Source organism: Lipophrys pholis, assembly GCF_963383615.2.
Source record: "Lipophrys pholis genome assembly, chromosome: 16".
Classification (NCBI taxonomy): Eukaryota; Metazoa; Chordata; class Actinopteri; order Blenniiformes; family Blenniidae; genus Lipophrys; species Lipophrys pholis.
This window is the reverse complement of record NC_137634.1, coordinates 7,034,171-7,053,074: the sequence shown is the minus strand read 5'-3', so window position 1 is coordinate 7,053,074 and position 18,904 is coordinate 7,034,171. Positions and strand designations below refer to the sequence as shown.

At 41.9% G+C, this 18,904-nt stretch overlaps 2 protein-coding genes across 2 annotated transcripts; one reads left to right on the top strand and one right to left on the bottom strand.

Moving 5' to 3' along the window:
• The first annotated feature begins 7,228 nt into the window (after positions 1 to 7,228).
• On the top strand, positions 7,229 to 11,146 carry tmem88a (transmembrane protein 88 a). Its single transcript, XM_080483966.1, has 3 exons — positions 7,229 to 7,658; positions 9,033 to 9,353; positions 10,638 to 11,146. The coding sequence occupies exons 2-3, from the start codon at positions 9,045 to 9,047 to the stop codon at positions 10,923 to 10,925; spliced, it is 597 nt and encodes a 198-aa protein (XP_080340092.1). The 5' UTR covers positions 7,229 to 7,658; positions 9,033 to 9,044; the 3' UTR covers positions 10,926 to 11,146.
• A 1,381-nt stretch (positions 11,147 to 12,527) lies between these two features.
• Positions 12,528 to 18,622, bottom strand: pcolcea (procollagen C-endopeptidase enhancer a). The gene is made up of 9 exons (XM_080483473.1): positions 18,485 to 18,622; positions 16,306 to 16,414; positions 15,953 to 16,211; positions 14,025 to 14,149; positions 13,776 to 13,912; positions 13,317 to 13,693; positions 13,167 to 13,244; positions 12,923 to 13,093; positions 12,528 to 12,840 (listed from the first exon to the last, which is right to left on the bottom strand). Exons 1-9 carry the CDS (start codon positions 18,571 to 18,573, stop codon positions 12,710 to 12,712), a joined length of 1,476 nt encoding a protein of 491 aa, XP_080339599.1. The 5' UTR covers positions 18,574 to 18,622; the 3' UTR covers positions 12,528 to 12,709.
• Between the last annotated feature and the right edge of the window lie 282 nt (positions 18,623 to 18,904).

Genomic DNA, 18,904 nt, shown 5'->3' with positions numbered 1-18,904 from the left:
TGCATGGACGGGGTGCAGAGAGAGAGAGAGAGAGAGTGGTAAGAGAGAGAGGGGGGGGTGGGGTTGAAGTCACCATTGATGGTTAATGCCCCAGAAGTCCAAAGAAAAACACAATCATTCTCCAATGATGCAAAAACCCAGTGAGGTCAAACAGATGAGCTCCTCACTGTTTTCATCTCGCCACAGAATCTCCATCCTGGTGACCTTCAGCTGCGTGCACTGCTGCCACGGTTCCTCTTCTGTATTCAGTGAAGAGCACAAGAAAGGCTTATATCGTTTATGATATCTTTGGTTTAGACTGATATATGTCGGGGGATCACTACGTGTTGTTGGTGACCTCCAAACAGAACATTTATACAGCTTCAAAGCAGAGCCTGGCCGATACTGAGTCTTTGTTTTTTGTTTTTTTAAAGACAACTATTGATACCATGTCAGTGGACTAGAATGTATTAAAACACACATGCACACACAAGTAATACTTCTTTGGTACAGAATCTTTCGTTCTTTAGTTATTTTGATTACTTATAACTCGTATCTATATGTTTTTATAGCAAAAATAGATTAGCTACTTATTAATGATGATAATCAGATTGGAGTAGATGTTTTAATATTGACGGACTCAGACGTTCAATGTTCATGTAAACGGCATAATCTGATCGGTCAATCTGAAAGATTCATGAGTAAATAAACCCAGCTAATTATTCTGATTTAGAGACGAATAAAAAGGTTTGACTAAAACAAATAGCTAAATAATTAGTCTTGAAATTGACTTGACTTGAAATTCTAGCATTTTTTTTCTTCTTCTTGCCAAACAGTATCAAATGTTTGATCCTGCACAGGTCCATCAAATTAGAGCCAATTAATGATGTATTTTTGTACATAGATGGTGATGTATGTAACTACACCAGAGCTATTATTGTTTAATCAGTTTACCTGAAGTCTCAAGTCTGAGTTAGCAATAATGAAGTACTACAAGTGATCATTTTATAGTCAATGTTATCAATAGAGGTCAAATCTACACGTGGCCAAACTACTGCTTATTTGTAGCGAGTGAACTCCAAAAATTTTAAGTATTTTTCATATTCTAAAGTGGGACTTTTTACCATGAAAGCACCATATATTTCCTAAAATACCGCCAATATTTTTGTCTTTGCTGTACCGTGCTGCTCCCAACAGTACCACATACCGTAAACATTTAAATTGACGTATCGGCCGAGCTCTGTTTTGTACTTTCAGGAGCTCTCACTCCTACACAGAATAGTTTGGAATCCAAATGGAGGCTCGGCATCAGCATCGTACGAGCTTTTCTCCGTACGTCGGACCCGCTCACCCCCCCTCACCCGCTCCTTCAAATGTCAGCTTTCACATCTCCCCTCTGCCCTTGTCAGTCTGTGCACACCCTCTCATGTACATACTGTATCTGTTTTCAGGTTTACTAGAAGACTTATGTAGTTTTGTTCTCACTCAGAAAAAAAAAAAAAATTATCTAATTTGTATATGGTCAAATTGTCCACCTCAGTCATTTTGTTTATTGTTGTTGCCATATTATTATACACGGTAACAAAATCCTGTTTCACTCTAGTTTAAAATACTGCAAAGGGAATTTCTTCCCACTTTTTATACCTCTTTTTGTTCTCCATTTTATTTTTATTTTTTTCGAACACAGAGAAAATGAAAAACTTGTAAATTGTTGACATTATTTATACTGTACATGGTGGTTTTTCTTATATATTTATTGCATATCAAAGGATGCTTCACTTGATAAGGGGCTACAAGGTATTTTAAAGGTGTAGTGAGGTCATAACATGTGGATAGGGGAAGTGCAATCAGGGGGGTGGTGTAATTTTTCATGGTGCTAGACCCCTCCTTGCCTCATTGCCCCCACATTAAACAGCATATAATGATGTATGAACACAAGTCAGTCACACGAGTCGGACCGACCGCTTGGTGCTCGGAACCATTTCAACACCGTTTACTGGACACGGAAATGGTATGATGTCTTTGTACTGTATCTAACAGATAAATACCAGATCTTTTCTAACTTTTTATTGTTTGGGTTTTTTTTTTGTTTCTTTTGTTTCCATTGTATGAACTTCATAACCTTGTGAGGCATTAGTGGTTTTATGATGAGCATTAGCAGTAGTTGTACTTCTTGACACTTTTTGCAGAGACTTTTAGGGATGTGACTTTTATTGGCGTCAAGGTTTTTTCGTGTCTTGTCCTCATCATTAGTATTTTTTGGAGCATGTGTTGATGCTCTTACTTTTTTTTTTGTTTGTTTGTTTGTTTGTTTTTTACCTCTTGACTGGTTTGATTTTTGCTGCACTTATTGTTTTTAAAAGAACTCACATAGAAGAAAAACCTGAGCCAGACCTGTCTTAAATCCCTCTGTGATTTTTCTGTGACATATTGTATTGTTGTTCAAGAAAATAAAATGTTTTGATAAATTATTCAATCACGAGGTTTCGCCTTCTCTGTCGTCTCAATGGGTGCTAAAGGGTTAACTGTGTGTTGAGCGCGGCTGGGCTATCAATTCTTCCGAGGGGGCTACATGGAATAGCAGGGCTTCTGTAGAGGGCCAAATTCTAAGTTTACTCAGACGCAAGATAAAAACGAAAAAAAACTGACTCTGTACCAGTGGTACGCTTGTATTTTTTCACGTTTTTATCAATAATGGAGGTTTAAACTGTAATCTTTGAACACTTTGCCAAGTTGTAAAGGTTCCACTTCAGGAGTCACGTAAACCAGAAACTGGTTGAGATGAGTTGGCGAACCCCACAAGGGGCGCTAAAGATTCATTTGGGGGGTTGCAAAGCGTTCTTGATTTTCGGGGGTGTAGCATTTTTTCAACGTCCCATCTATAGATGAGTCAGCATTTAATTAATTTATGTCTTGAAACTACTACATTTAAGCATCTCCATTAAGAGCGCGGGAATTTATTCCAAGATACTTCTTTTTTAAAAATACGATTTTAAAAGTTTTAAAATACTGTGAGGATGTGGGCGGGTTGAACGTGAACATCTTTTGTGGACTCGCAAAGTTGAGAAGAAATAGCCACCTGTCAGGATAAAGAGAGTGATGAACCGCACAATAAAAAAACAAATGCGCGGGGGGGCATACCAACATATATTTCCACATAGAAATAATGGATGAAATTACAGCTAAATACATCTTTTCAGAAAATTTGAAACCAAGACACCAGTCCACCAAACACCCCTAGGTGGTGTGTGAACCGAAAGAGTTTTTCCTCAGAAAAAAGGAACTCATCATTACATAATGTAAAAAAGAAACTGCATCTCACATGTTATTGTCTTATGAGGGTCCTTCAACTTTTTTGTGCGATTGTTCGGGGTGCGATGGGGGTTGCCAGCCGGTACGAAAGATCACATACTGGCTAATCGTCTCGCTTGGAAAATAACCGGTCCAGATCACTATGAACGGTCCAGGATTTTCCGAGATTGACTCTGATCAGAAGTTTTATGGAAGTTCTGTCATTTGTTCAGCGGTTGTTGTTTTTTTTCCATCGTGTTTTTAGTCCCTATTTCCCCTGAAGTCCCACAGACAGACTGATCAAACCCATCAATCAATCAATCAACCAACCAAAGAGCAACAGGTGCAGCAGGAAGAAGATAAAAGGAGGAAGCTGAGAGCAGAGACAAGAGTATCAGAGGGTCAGGGCAGCAGAGCCCCCCCCCCCCCCCCCCCCCCCGCCCCGGAGCCTGGGAGACATAAAAGGGCTCCAGGCCCCACACACACACACATAAGCAGCTCTGCCTGATTTCTCCAAGTCGATCACCAGCTGCCTAGTAATGCTTATCTGGATCACAGATGTCTGGTTAAGATACTGTAGATAAACCAGGCATGTTAATCCTGCTTTGCGGCGCATGCCCTTTTTACGACCAGAATAAATATGTCGTTCTGAGATACTTTGTAATTCCTCTGAGCCCCATTAATGTTATTTACTATAATGCATTAGACAAACTAATATGTCCCAACTATAATTACAGTTGGTAAAGGCACTATCCTGACCTATATTCATATGAAACACTACGAAGTCCATTTAAAACATTTTAATTAGAACTTTTTTTTTAATTTTTGACAGCAAAAAGCCTTTGTATTCAACCATTATTGGTTTAACTTGATCCCTCTTACGTTCCATTTCCTGTAACTCTGTACCTTCCTGAGGACACATTCAAAGACCTTTTGCAAATGTAAGAGGGATTTTCAGATATTTGTGTTCAGAAGAAGGGAGTAATAATGAAAAAAAAAAAAATATTCAAAGTCCTAATACCTGTTCAATCAACAGTAACAAAATACAGATACCTTCAAAAATAAACTGAATTCAGGTTTTGGTAACCTAATGAATTTAACAAATACATTTCTTGTTAACATAATATCTCACCGTAATGTTCAAACTCACTTTAAACTAATTTTGTCGGACAGATGCCAAAATCACCACACACTCACAAACGTGATATCTCAGATTTGACATAAACACTCACTCCCACCATAGATGGATGTGATTTGGTTTCTGGAGCAAAAGGTCAAAGGTCAAGGCTTTGTTGACCTCGTCAAGTCTTCAATGACTTGAGGAGTTTGTTTCTAATTGTGCACAGATGTTAACGCTCACTCCAAGAGTCCCCTTTAAATTAAATTTTATTAAAACCTCCATTCAGAACTCTGAATAGACGTCCAAGACAACTCTTAAGTTTACTGGTTGGTTGAGGCTGTTTCCTGCATTGCCATGATTGTAGTGTTGCAATTTGTTATCGTCTTATCGGCCAAAATATTTCTTACTCTAAGAAGGAGTTGAATTCGGATCATGCAGTTTAGCAACCTCACAAGTAATAAAGCTTGTTTTTTACAATTGCCCTGAATGAACACGAAAAGTGAATGCCTGTAAAACCGATCACATTGGACAATTTACCAAGATGTATGGATTTGTGTTCACAGTTAACTCATTTTGAATAATTGTGAGAAAGAATAAAGGTGGGATTCGCAGTGACCAAAATAGCTTTTTAAATGTAATTTTGATTTTGTCCACATTCAACAGGGAAAATATCCAATTTGCCTACATTCAGCCTTGTTCTTAAGCACATTCTGTACTATAACACTGGTTTCCACCAGAAAAGTAATCTTTTCTAAGTGTGTATCAGGATGTATTAGTGAATCTTATATCTAACAGGTCCTGCAGGTTCCTGTCGGCCACATTGTCCTGCAGCAAACACACAAGATGACGGCATATTCGTCCAGTCTTTCAGTCTGCAGCTGACGGCCGCTGAGCGGCTCCACTGGACCAGTTAACTGCCTTCAAAGCTGACAATGAGGGATGCGATCTCATTAGTCATTTCATTTTTCCCCCCTGTAATTTTCCCGATTGCATCCTGTCAACATAACTACTGGAAATAGAGAGGGAAAAAATTGGGTAAAACTATATACAAGTTTTTTGAATCAGAAAATCGAATCACTGGGATCTTTGACTGAAGTACGGTAAGATTGACATGTTTTATTTAAAAGCTGTCAATCACGCAGCGTGAGGACCGAAATAGCACGTTACACGCTGACCAGCATCGTGCCAGGTTAAAAACAGCATGCTCTAGCACAGCTCAGGACGCCAAATACAATGGGACTGTCATTTTTGTGTACGTCAGTCTCCAGGGTCACAGGACATGAGTCTGCCGAGCCCACAGACACAGGGACATCGCATCGCAGAGCGTGGACACGGCAGCGGATATCCTGCTCCCAAGGACAGGAAGGCTGCTCTTCCTCTACCAGCCCCCTCAGACACTCACACACACATATACAAACAACATAAACTGTGGCATTGTTAATGACAAAACCACCCATCGCTCTCGCGTACTCTTTTTTCACCCCCTCGGCCTCTTTGATCACTTCATTTAAAGTACTTTATACCCTCTCTGGGGATCACTTCTATCTTCCCCTGTGAATAAGTAAATAAACAGAAATGCCCAGACTGGCACGAAAAAACGAGACTTCATATCAAAATACCAGTTTCACTCTTTGAACTGAGCCCCTCTTGGCTTCTTATCAGTCCCCTGATAGCTTCTTTCCCCCACCAAATTAGTCAGCGTTCTCCCCCATCCTCATTTCCTTATGTTTTCTGAAAGCGGAGATCTGTTTTTCATCACCAGGTCAGGGGCCGAGCCTCCGTCAGGCCTGCCGCGGCCAGAAGCCTCTCACTTTCTTGTGCCAGAGCACCGACATTTCACCTCGAGCACACCTCCTGTTAACTCCGCACAAACGGTCGGATTTTCGAATTCGTCTTCAACTTTGCTCGTCTGTGTACATGAACAAACATCTAAAACTTTGTGAGCCCATGTGACTTAACAGCAGAGATTTCTTTTTTCCAGGGGAGTGAACCTAAGGCTATAAAATGAGTTCCGACTATCAATTCAAACTGTGGCAACTTGTAGATGATATAGATGACATTGTGTAAAGTGGGTTATTTTTAAAACGTGAGAGAACGAGCCCCTTCCTCACGGCCACAACCCCCCAAATTCACATGCTGTACGTGCTTTGTCTCGCTCCAGCTTGCTATTTTCACCCCAACCCTCACCCCCACCCCACCTTTTACAAGCACATTACAAGATATTATTGTATCTGGTGAGTCTTTATAAAAGGTCTGAGGAAAAGCCCCCCCCCCCCCCCCCCCCCCCAGGTTGCTCCTGCCATGGTGTTCTCATCAGTAAAACTCCAACAACTCCTGGGGGAAAAATATCCTACACTTTAAAAACCACTGGTGCAATTTGTATGAGTGAAATGACACAGCGCATGAAGTACTCCCTGCAGTAATGCGAGTATTTGTATTTACTGCCTCAGTGCTGTTTCATGTCTGCATCTTCTGCAACACTTTAAAAAGCCTTTATCACTCTATTTGCAGCTAATTCTTTTTTTTTTCTTTTTAAAATCTCCTGCCATGGAAACCCACATAAAACATGAAATCACTTCAGTTGTTTTGAATTTTGAAACCTGCCTTATCTGCTTCTGACACTGAGTGGAGAAAGTGCTCAGTCGGGGTGTAAAGAGTTGTGCGTTGGGCCGCATACCCTGACTCCTCTAATCTATCAAAATAAACACTCTCTCTCTCCTGTCTGGTTCCAGGGGGGGTTATCAGAGAATCCCATTCCCCCTCTCCCCCCCTCCTCTGCAGGGCAGACTTTAACAGAACCCAGCCTGCTTTTCTTCTTTCTTTTTTTTTTTTTTTCCTGAGCATTCACACTCTGGGCAACACAGGATACAGGCTCTCGCTCTCAATCATATCTCAAACTGGAGTCAGAGTGAGGAAACAGTATGTCAGGGAAGGAAGCGCTGAAGCCAGTGGGAAAGTACAATTTGCCACAAGCTTTTTTCTGACCGGCTCCTTGGTCAGGTCTGAGGCGCAAGATTAGATTTGCAAGAACTTGACGGTCAAACTTTTTTTTTTTTTCCCCCCCCCCTAATAATTAAGGGGAATAGGTGAAAACAGAGGAGTTTGAGTCCAGCAGTAGAAACTGAACCTGTGCTTGGATACCAACCACCATCAAGATCTGGATTTGTATACCGAGACGCTCCACATCTTGAGGAAGTTTTCTCAAATTCTCTTCATCCGCTGCCGCCGTCACAGTGCGAGAGGGCAGATTATCAGGGTTTGCCACACGGTGAGTATAACCCAGCGTTATTTAGTTAAAATCTTAAAAACAGGAGCTCTGACTTTACCAGAAAAAGTAAAAAAAAAAAATGAACAAAACCCAAAACAGACAAACAAAACTTTAATTGAAAAGACTGTTTTTGTGATTGAATGAAAAGTGGATATTACTGACGTACCTACAAGACGTTTTGAGAAGTATTCAAAGAATCATCCGTGAGATGAAAGGACTTAATTTCACTTATACAAACCGAGAATTGATCTGAAACTACAAAATACCAAAATTTTTCCCACCCTTTTATTCACACCACAAGTTGTTGATGATGAATGAACTAGTAGACTTCATGGGCCAACTTAACCATGGGAGCAATAGGAGTTCAGTGAACTGTGGGGGGAAAAAGCGTGCAGTGTTTCACCCGGTCAAACACCAGCAGACTCACACCCTCGCTAACTGAGGAAAACGGCACGGCTGTAGTTTATTATTCTTACTTTGTCACATGGAGGCAGGTTTCCTATGGCAACGGCGGGGTGAAATGGAATAGAAACCCATGAGTGACATTTGTTCTTTGAAAAAGTCAAAGTCACACAATGTTCTGCCACTTGATGGGTGATTTTTCAGGCTTTTCCAGCAGCTCCTGCCTCATTGTTCTGGGACGTGGTTATCCTGGAGCTCGGAGGAGGTGGAGTCAGTGGAGCCCATTTCCTCGCACTTAGAGATTATCTGTGTTGACTCTCCACACCTTTCAGCACATTATTTAGTGAACCCATTACTTTAATGGCTTACATTCTTCAGCTATGTTGAACTGAGAAAAATAAATGCAGTGAAGGAAAAAAAAAAGAAACTTTTCCCCCTAAAATCGGACTTTTCAGCACCAGCAGCAGGATTAAAACTTAAAGTGGTTATATGGTAATATGTGTCCCCATACCTGGAATGACGCCTCAGAAGTAAAGAAACTCTCTCTGGCTGGTCTCAATTTTTAAAAAGTGTGTTGCTCCAACGAACGAATCAGAAATCCAACCCTATATAGTGTCATCAGGGATTTAGCCAATCCCAATCAAGGTAGGTCCTCCCTTTGACCCTCCCACAATTAGGCAGCTCTGCTCTGGCACATGGCACCACGATACAAACTACTTCCTCCTCTTCCCAAGATGGGCATGTGTGGGCGGAGCCAGCCATGCTCACACAGACACAGCAGATTCTCAATGCAACTCCTATGATCCAATATTCAAATGGCTGAAAATCAAGGAAAAGATGGATTTTGGGCAATAAACTTTTGGACGAATGAAACCCATACGAAAGTGTTGAAAAGCTGAATTATATGACCCCTTTAATTGTTTGGATTCATGAGGTCACAGGCCGTAATCTGTGCGTTTCCCCTGCATGTAGACCACAGAGACAATGAGTCTGTCCAGGAACGGGACTCTGGAGAAGACGATGTCCGAGCACGCACACTCTGACGCTCGCTCCCCCTCGAGAGCGACCTCGGGCTTGGTGGTGCCCCCTCCTTACTCGCTGGGCGGCAGCGAAGGCCCGGACACGCCCCTGGAGCTGAGAGGCTCTCTGGATTGCTGGGCCTGCTCCGTCCTGGTCACAGCACAGAACCTGATCATCGCCCTGATCAACGGCCTCGTGGCCAGCGTCGTGTTCGGCACCATCCTGACGCCGGCTCTCACCATGATCATATTCGGCTTCCTCTGCCACTCCACAGTGAGGCTTCATTCATTCATTCATTCATTCATTTAGAGAGAAAACAGGCATGGATGTAGGAGTAATCAATTAACTCTTAATTAAAATAAATAAAGCAATATACTTGTACTTTTTTTAACTTATCTAAAACTACAGTCGCTTCTACTAAAAAACTGAAAGTATGTAAAATATTAAGACTAATTTTAACATGTCCAATTTAAAAGTAAAATAATCAATTTATTTGCATGTATTTCTGCATGATAAACAATTTTTTTAATAATTAGGATAGGAGTTAAGAATCTATTGGATTTTTTTTTTTCCCCCATGTGAGACAATCGAAGTGTTAAAGATGATTGAAATATTTTGGACTAAATATTGCCTCCAAATTTATTTGACAGAGTCATTGAACCATAAGCAAATCTTAAGCAAAAGTTGCATTGCTCATACAACATACAGTACTGAAAAACTGAGATTTAATAGATCATGTATACACATCACAGCTGCTTCACTCCTCCTCACACCTATAATAACACAGATTTTATCGGATTACATCTTCAACAGAAAAATGTTCAACGAATGTTCATGACTAAAAGACGTGAAACTACATTAATGTAGAAATACAGTATATCTTAGCAACGCTTTTTTTGTTTTATTGTTGGCACTATATGTCTTGGTTTTAAATGAGTGAAATCAAATGATTCAATAAATTACATTTTTGCCTGTTGCTGTTCTCTAATGAATAGTAGGAATGTATAGATATATTCATGTGGTTTTCTCAATGCTTTGTAGTGCCAGACCAGTGGATTCTGACCTAATGACCTTTAATTTGATGAGCTATTGTTTTGCTTTTTGAATTTAGTTGAGTAAATGTGCAAATTATGAAAGGGTTTTTTTTGTATGTGTGTGTGTGAAAGCATCTCATTTCAAAGCAGCCAGGTGACACATTATTCCAGCTTTATATTTTCTGCGGTGAAGCAGACCGTCGGTCAACCTGCTGTTATGACATTCCTCCGCCAAAGAAAACCACAGAAAGAGGAGGAGAAATGTTTTCCCAAAGATTTGATTCTGTTTTCAAAGATCTATATAGAGCTTAATTTAAATTTTTAGCGGCTGTGGTCAGGCTTGCTCCAGATTCTGGGCTTGAGTGAGATTTACTCTGACAACAAAACGAATACACGTCCTGATACATTCGATACCCTTGGAGGAAGCGTGAGTTTTAAAGGCTTCAGGGTGTGTGCGGCGATTGTGCGTGCATGTTTTGTGCCTCATGGCAGCACACTGAGTCATCTCCCTCCTGTTCTCCAGGTGCTGCCCCACGGGACCACCCTGTACTGCTCGGACCTGCTGGATGACGGCGGCTGCGTGGCGCTGCTGGTGGTGGGCTTCCTGCTGCTCACCCCTCTGCTGGTGCTGGCGTTGGCCGCCTACTGCCGCCTGGCCCGGCACCTGCAGCTGGGGATGTGCTTCATCCCCTACAGCAGGGCCGTGTACAAGAACCTGCCCAAGTCACGACAGCGAGGGGGCGGGTCGGGGGGCTGCTGCGGCCAGCAGGAGGCGGTGGAGAGGGAGGGCAAGGGGAGTGTTTGGGTGTAGGAGGGAAGAGAGCTGAGGAAGTATGAACTGTTTATGATTGTGATGTGTAGTGTAGCTCCTTTTTTTTCTTTTTCTTTTTTAAATCAGCGACTTGTCAGTATTTGTAAAAATCCATTTAATTTTTAATGCCTGCCTGGAAACCAGAGTGACGTTTTGTATACAGTTTCAACTTACTGAATGTATTTTATATCTTTTTACAATAAAGTGTCACTTGATCGGCCAAGCTGTGTTTTCTCTGTAAGTTTAACCCGGTAGGCTATTGTGAGACTGCTGAAAAGCTTCAGTGGATCACCTTTCCCCTGCAGGATCACTGATTTAGTCTGATTCTGAAATATTTCTCTAAAATTGGGGAACAACAATTAAAAAGAAACTGGGTTCAGAAAAAGAAAAAACATATTTTTTTCACTCGTACATGAACTTGTGCTGAAGTGGAAAAGCTTTTTAATATGTTATTCATGAACTATTTCAACGACTAGTTCAGGATTTTTGGTTAATTATCATTAATAAGCTCAATCATGCTTTCAGTATAATCATAAAGAAGTTTATAGCTGTAAAAGTAATGGCTGAATCAATTGGATCTCTATTACCTTTGCAATGTCTCTTCATAAAAACAAACTATAATACAAGGAAAACAACAATCCTCCATATACCAATGAACAACACATACTGGCTTTTAAGAAAATGCTTAGTTTAAATAAAACAATACCACAAACATCTAATTTATAGTGCAACAATGAAAACAAACCAACACTAAAAATCACACTCGTACTCAACAACATCACACGTAATATATTTAGTCACTGTAACGGCAATTTTCCAAAGACCAATTGTTGTGTGACCTTTGCCCTCTAATATATGCAACCTGTGCCCAACTACTGCCACCAAGTGTCCAAATCATGCAACAACTAAAGATTTCAGTAAACTAAGCAACCTGCCAACAATATGAATAGGTTTAAGTGGCTCATACAGTGGCACTAATAACAAATTATATTGATTGACAGTTTATTGGTTTCAAACGGTTTGCTTCTTGGCTTTTTTTTTTTCAATGATGTCCTCATATGACAGCTGCTTGCCCGTCACATGGTTGATGTTGATTATTGCAAGACCCGTGAGGTAATCCTGTCCCATGGATGACCTTAGGTAAGTCTTGATGAGCTTCAGCTTTGAGAAGCTCCTCACTTTCGAGGCCACAGACAGAGTGCATGCGATTATCAAGGCAATTCACAGATTAGGATACAGTTGCTCCATATGTTTGGTTTTTTTTTTGTGGATGAAAGTGAGATGCTCTAGACTAGAGCAATCATGTCATCAGAAAGCAAGATTGGCAAGTTGTTGTTTTTTTTGCTTCCGACTGCTTTACCAAAAATGGTTTCCAAACTGATTGTACTGAAAGAAGATCAGTTGTGTGACATCTGTGGAAGGCTTAGGGTGACAAGGCTACACCCCCAGAGAGTATATAGCAGTGTTACAGCAACTTTCTCAATCCATTGATCGAGTGAGTTCAGTCTGAGTTGCAATCCCCTATATGACCACTAGATGGAGTCAGAGGCATCATTCTGGTCTTGAAGCCTCACAGCTGAAGTAACAAAGCACTCAGTCAGCTCGAAAGAGATATAAAACCTTTATTCATATATAAATTACAAAGATAATGGCTGGTGTTCCATATAAAAGGGTGTATAAAACTGGAATTATGTCTCACTGTAGTAGCTTCAGTGTTTCACTTTAGGACGTCTGGGTGTGTGATGATATGTCTTCATTGTCTGGCCGGGACGGGTGAGTGAATGTTAACAGGGTTGGTTGTTGATGTTCACTAATAGTTTGTGGTGTGGAGCTTTGTACAGAGCTGTGAAAGCCCCGGGATGCAGGGTACCACGTCCTTCTTCATCCACTTGGCCCATGATGATGTAGTTGACGCCTGTTGAAAAGAGAAAAAATGACCATGAAGGAATAAACACAGTTGATACGTCAAAGTAAAGGTGAATTCAAAGAGTTCCTACCTCTGCGGAGCAAGGGGCATTTCTTGCACTGTGACACCAGCTTCACCGACATGGTTTCTCCAACCTGCGTGATGGTGAGTCCACCGGCCTTGTAGGCCTTAATCAGAGACACACCGATGTGGAGAGTGCCTCGAGGCCCAGGGGACAGGGAGGTCACCTTCCCGGTTATCACTGGAAAAAGCAGGACTTGATCAGAGCACAGCATCTTACTGGGCATAATGTGCACCAACAACCAGCAGCTTACCAAATTCACTGGCACAGAAACTGGTCTTGATCGTCCCGTCTCTTCTACAGGGCTGGGCACACAGTGGATTTTGTGCGACTGGAAGCATAAAGAGTGTTAAGTTAAGATACTGCACTGCCACCTTTTGCACGCGTGCACACTATCACCCACCAGGCCTCTTTCCGTTGGCGCCGGTGACGGGTACTCTGCGGCCCTGGCCTGTGGTGCCTTGGCCTGTGGCGCCCTGGTCTGTGGCGCCCTGTCCACGGCGTCGCGTGGGCTTGACTTTCATGGTGGGCCTCGGAGGAGGAGGTGGCACGTATCTGGGGACGGGGACGACCGGCTGCACGGGGGCGGGAGGTTGTCTGGGGACTGCAGGTTTAACTGCAGGCCTTTGTGGGATGTATCTCGTGCCAGCTTCTGAGTCGACTGTCGGTATACTGGAGCCACGGGGGATGCTGGTGTAGTGAGCAAGGAATCCATCCAACGTCACGCTGAGGTCAGACACAAACTGGACCAGGAGCACATTGCCACTGGTAACGATCGGTCTGGAACAGACGACGGGAAAACATGAAGAGTTAACTAAAAAAAACTTACGGGAATCTTGCTTTTATAATATCTGTGACTCACTGAGGCGCTTCGTCGCCGCAGTATCTTCCAATCAGTCTCGAATCGTCTCTCTCGCCACCATTAAAGAAGACCGCGTAGTCAAACCGACAGTAGGTGTCGGCCTCCAACACAAACTTATCAAACGTCACTTGGATTACCTGGAGCGAAGACAGAAACACACAGATATAACTTCAGAGGACCATTTGAGGGAGAGGATCCCGGAAAGTAATGTGTGTGATGTTTGCATGCTGAAGGGAGTTGGTTACCAACCCTATCAGGCTCTACGGTGATAAGCCAAGAGCAGGTGGTCCCTGCGGGGTATTTCTTGTCAGGCCAGTTGGGAGTCATGATCTCTCCCTGGGATTTTGTAATCTTCCCCCCACAGAACTGCTGGTCTGAAACACACCACAGACACCGCGTGATGTAAAGGAAGTAACATTTTGACTTTTACGAAAGGGATTAGATCCCTTGTTAATAATATATTACAGAAATCACTCTTATCTCGGAAAAAAAAACCAAAACATCTTAGTTTCACATTCTTCTTCGCCTTGTTGGCAGAATCAAATGCTCTAATGAGCTCATTGTGCATGCTCAGTGTCGTAACATAAAACTTTGGCCCTGAGTCGGCCCCCTTTCACTGTTATCACATCAGTTCTCAGGAGAGAACAAACAAGCAATCTTTTTTTTTTTCTTTAATTCTTTAGCAATTTTCAAGCTTTTTGGCTTTTTCTTGAATAAAACTGCGATCAACTGATTCGCCCTAAAATTCTAATAGTGGTGATTGTTCACTTCATTCTTTACTGATTGAGCCTTATTGTATTGGTCTTTGGCATGGATATTAGGGTATTAATGTAGTTACATGTGTTCAGGTCCACATTAAAATTTCAACTTTGACAGTATGTGTGCAAACTTTGTTGAAAGTAGTTGTACTTATCCTGATGCAATAAGCAATAATTCAGAGGGGAGTCTCAAGTACGGCTATGAGAATTGTTTTACACACACACACACACATCTTTGTTATTGTTATAAGCAGGTTTAGTTTAAAGGCCAGGTTATTTACAAAGCAGTAGAAAGCCAACAGCTGGAGGTTTAAGAGGACCGAGGACAGCTGTAATGTAACAGATAAACATCCTGTGTCAAAAACAACAAGTAAACAAAAACATGGAAATTCACTGTGCAGAGAGAGATACTGCTTCAAGAATTTAAATCTACAAGCAACATTCAGTGAGTCACAACCATTTATGGGTGCAACAGTGTGAGTGTAAATAAAAACTGTCAATATCAGATGAGCAAAAAAACAACAACCGGTATACATGTTACAAATGTGGTAAAATGCTGCATTTTCAAGCATCTAAACTTAAGCAGGGTGAAGCAAATTGCAATCTCTTTTCCTGTTAGATGTAAATCTTATGTCCGTGTGAACTTCGTGCCAAGTCATCCATTTTCTCGCACAAGAAAATATTGTGGAAAATACAGTGTAGTTTTGCAAATTACGCTCGTAAGCTGATTTAACCTTGTTAGCTTCAGTCAACTTGTGTTAGAAAGCGGTTTTCTGTATAAATGAGTTTGAATTCACTAAAACCTGGCCACCTAATACTGTCTTTTAATGTAAGGCCCTATTTTTCTATAAGCTCAGCATTTTGGGATTCATGATGAATGCCAAAAATAAATAACAAAATCCTTGAAAAAAGATCAAATTGAACATTGTAACTCAAAATTGAAGAAACAATGAAATATTTATAATATATTTGGCTTTTGCTCTGTTTTAAGACCCACTTATACCAGATAATTAAGAACACTGATCAGGGAATTGAAGAACGTTTCATCATTTTAGACTGTGTGTGGGTGTTGCTGAAGTTTTGCCCTGTTTCTTCTCCTGTTTGTGATCTTTATAGATACAGGGTGTAGAGGCACAGCCGAGGGCTGCAGGCCATCATATGGCGAAGAAAAGGATGACATATCCTCTCTAGGTACCAGTAGTGAGAAGTACCTTCACGAGAGTTCATGCAGTCATTGTAAAAAGTGTTGCGGTAAAATGAGCGGTAAACCTTCACCTAAAATGCTCTTGGTTGGTCTTTGAGTGACTTGAGGAAGATCTTCTGGACTTAGTTGCTTTCTGTACAGCCACCGTGATTAAGGATGGGTTATGTGCTTTGTTTGGTTGTATTGCCACCGTGTTCTTCTATGCAACCACGTACCATCTACATAAGGCTTAGCTCCGTTGAAGTAGGCCACGAATCCTCTGTTCTGCGTCTCTCCGTCAGTCACCATCTCCAGCATCATGGTGTTGGTGGTGGAAATGAGGTTCCCGGGCCGGAAAGTTCCACAGAAACGTCCCAGCTTTTGCACCAGGTTGGAGTGGCCATTGTAGATGTCCAGGTAGTCGTAGCGACACTGCGAGTCAGCCTCCAGGTCGAAAATACGGAAGGAGAGCGTGACCACGTTGCCCTCTGGGACCTGGAAAACCAGAGTGATGTGCTGTGAGTCAGACACTGGAGGTCTGGCCGAGGAAGGAGTCAGCATTCGTAACGCTGCAGGGAAAATGACTCACAGTGATGCGCCAGGTGCATTTGCTGTTGGGTTTGTAGAAGCTCGGGAAGCCTTCACTTCCCACAAAGCCTGAGTCTGCAACCAGGTCTCCTCCACAGTGGAACACCGGCCTGCGAAGAAGACAATTAGGGAGAGAGCAATGAGGACAGTATAAAACAATGTGGGTGAATGACACATGAGGCTGATGTTATTAGGACTCCACGGAGAGTTTTACAACCTTTTGTGAGAGCATCCGTCAGAGAATTCACTGAGTAAACAGGGGATTTCCTGATCTGACCATTACACCATGAGTTATTAGCCATTTCCCCGTGGAGACGTTTATTTCAGCTTCCAAATGAAAGTCTGCAGTAAAATCACTGAAGACAAAATACCAACAATCCAACCCCGACGAAGCCAGAATAAACACTGAGATGGTTTATTTTGACAGATTATTGTTTACTGTAACTCATCCACTAAGTTATATTGCATCAAAGTGGATATGAGGTCAAAGTCAATTCCTCTGTTGCACTGTGGTATCAAACATGTCGCGTGGTTATTGTTCTGTTAACGTCAGACATCACAACAATGTGGGTTGGGCTTGAGAGAGACGTTTCGCAGCTGCAGGTTGGTTTAGTTTACGTACCAGCGCTAATTGCTAGGTTGAGCAAGACATTGAAATGTTGGTTCTAAAAGTAGTTAATTGCAGTTTATGGTGCCCATATTTTGATTTCCAACAAAGGGCAGACTTGCTTTGGCCTTGAGATACTACACCAATACTAAAGGTTTACTCAATAAGTGGGCCTTCTATGGATGGATTGAAGATTCAGGTATAAAACAAGATAACAGGGTATCCGCCTATAGCCCAAAGACACAAATTCAGGCTTCTTAACATGCTACAGGAGGTCTGAATTAATCTCCCTTTGAAGATCAATGGTACAAATGTGACTTAGAACTAAATGCAATTATAGTGGCAACAATTTATAGAATCAAAATACAACCACAAAAATGACTTTTCTTCTCATGTTCTGTTGTTTAATAAGACGTACTTTACTAGACACTGCTGCACACAGTACATTGATTTCAGATGGTTCCTATATGTGTATGTTGTGTTGCTATATACACACATATATAGAGTAAGTTTGATGTTGTGATATAGCAAATCAAATGATCAGAGAAAAGTTAATATTTACACTGAAGTGTTTTATTGTTTAAAATGACCTCCTACCATTAAGGATTATTTCACTTACACTGTATGACTCTGGAATCTAAATCAGTCACATTATAATAAAATGTTCATTACGTTTGAAGCTGTTCTAATGTCACAGATGCTGAAGCACTGGCAATGGATGCAAGGGTTTTAAATCTTATCGACAGACTGCTTCAGAGCTTAAGATATACATATTTTTATTTCAATAGCTGTGAGCAAATTCTGCAGCTGGCTGTGTTACAAGCCTCATAGTTGTCATCTTGCCTCCCATAATAAATTGTTGCTTTAAAAGGGACTCGCTGAGTATCAGAACTCATTTCACAGAAGGCAAAATTTCCTTTTTAAAACTGTTGCCAGGAGGGATAAACAAGATCCAAATGTAAACATGTGAGCCAAGACAAATATGCCTCATATCATCAAGTATTTTGTGAAAATATTTTACAATGTGTTTGTGGAGAGTTTTGGCACATCCACAAAAATGATGCTGTTTACAATCTTTATGGCCTTTTTAAGAGGTTGGCGGCATCAGTTTGGCATCCCTCGAGGAAATAAACAAAATGTAGGACAGCCCAAACTTGACAGAGCCAGGAGCTCAGACAGCAGGACCCCGGCAAAGTCTGGCGGCTGCTCATCAGAGCTAAGTTTCACCGGTTCGACCCCACAGGCAGAACCCAAAGCATGAACATCTGGGGGCCACTGCACACTCAGCTTGCCTTACAACTTGAGCCAAAAACCAACAGGACAACTCTGTGCCCAATCAAACGCCGGACTGGAAGGAATGTGGTTACAGAGACAGGAAAGAATTACACAGCAAAATTTTTTTTTTCTCTTCCTCTTAATCTTGGAGCCTCTGCGAAGTCAAGTATAGGCGAGTTTTGTTTTGAACAAAACAGTCAAAGTAACACCTACATTTCAGCAAAAGCATACGAATCAGGAGATCAACAGTTTCTCATCATACATCAAATGACACACACGAGACAAGCTGGAAACTGACCTGCTGTAATTTGTCTGCTGAGCCTTCGTCCATCTCAAACTCAGACACAGGATCAAGGACAGACCCCACATGCAGCCCGTGTGCATCATGATGCCGTGTGAGAAGGGAGATGGTAACAGGGAGGCAAGAGGTGAAAGACAGAGTGGAGGGGGAGGAGGAGGAGGAGGAAGAGGAGGAGGAAGAGGTTGTTTTTGTGGGCTGGGCGGGGAGAGCAAATGATTGGGGAGGAATGACAGAGGAGGAGTGGTGGGGCAGGGTTCCAGGATGGATTAAGAGACGGGCAAAGATGCTGAGAGGACAACCGCAGCGGTGAGAAAGAGCCGCGAGGGGGGGGATGACGTGAGCTGGGAGGGAGGGAGGAAGGACAGGGCTTTAATTAGAGACAGATGTTTTCTCTGGAATAACCCCGGGTTCAGTGCA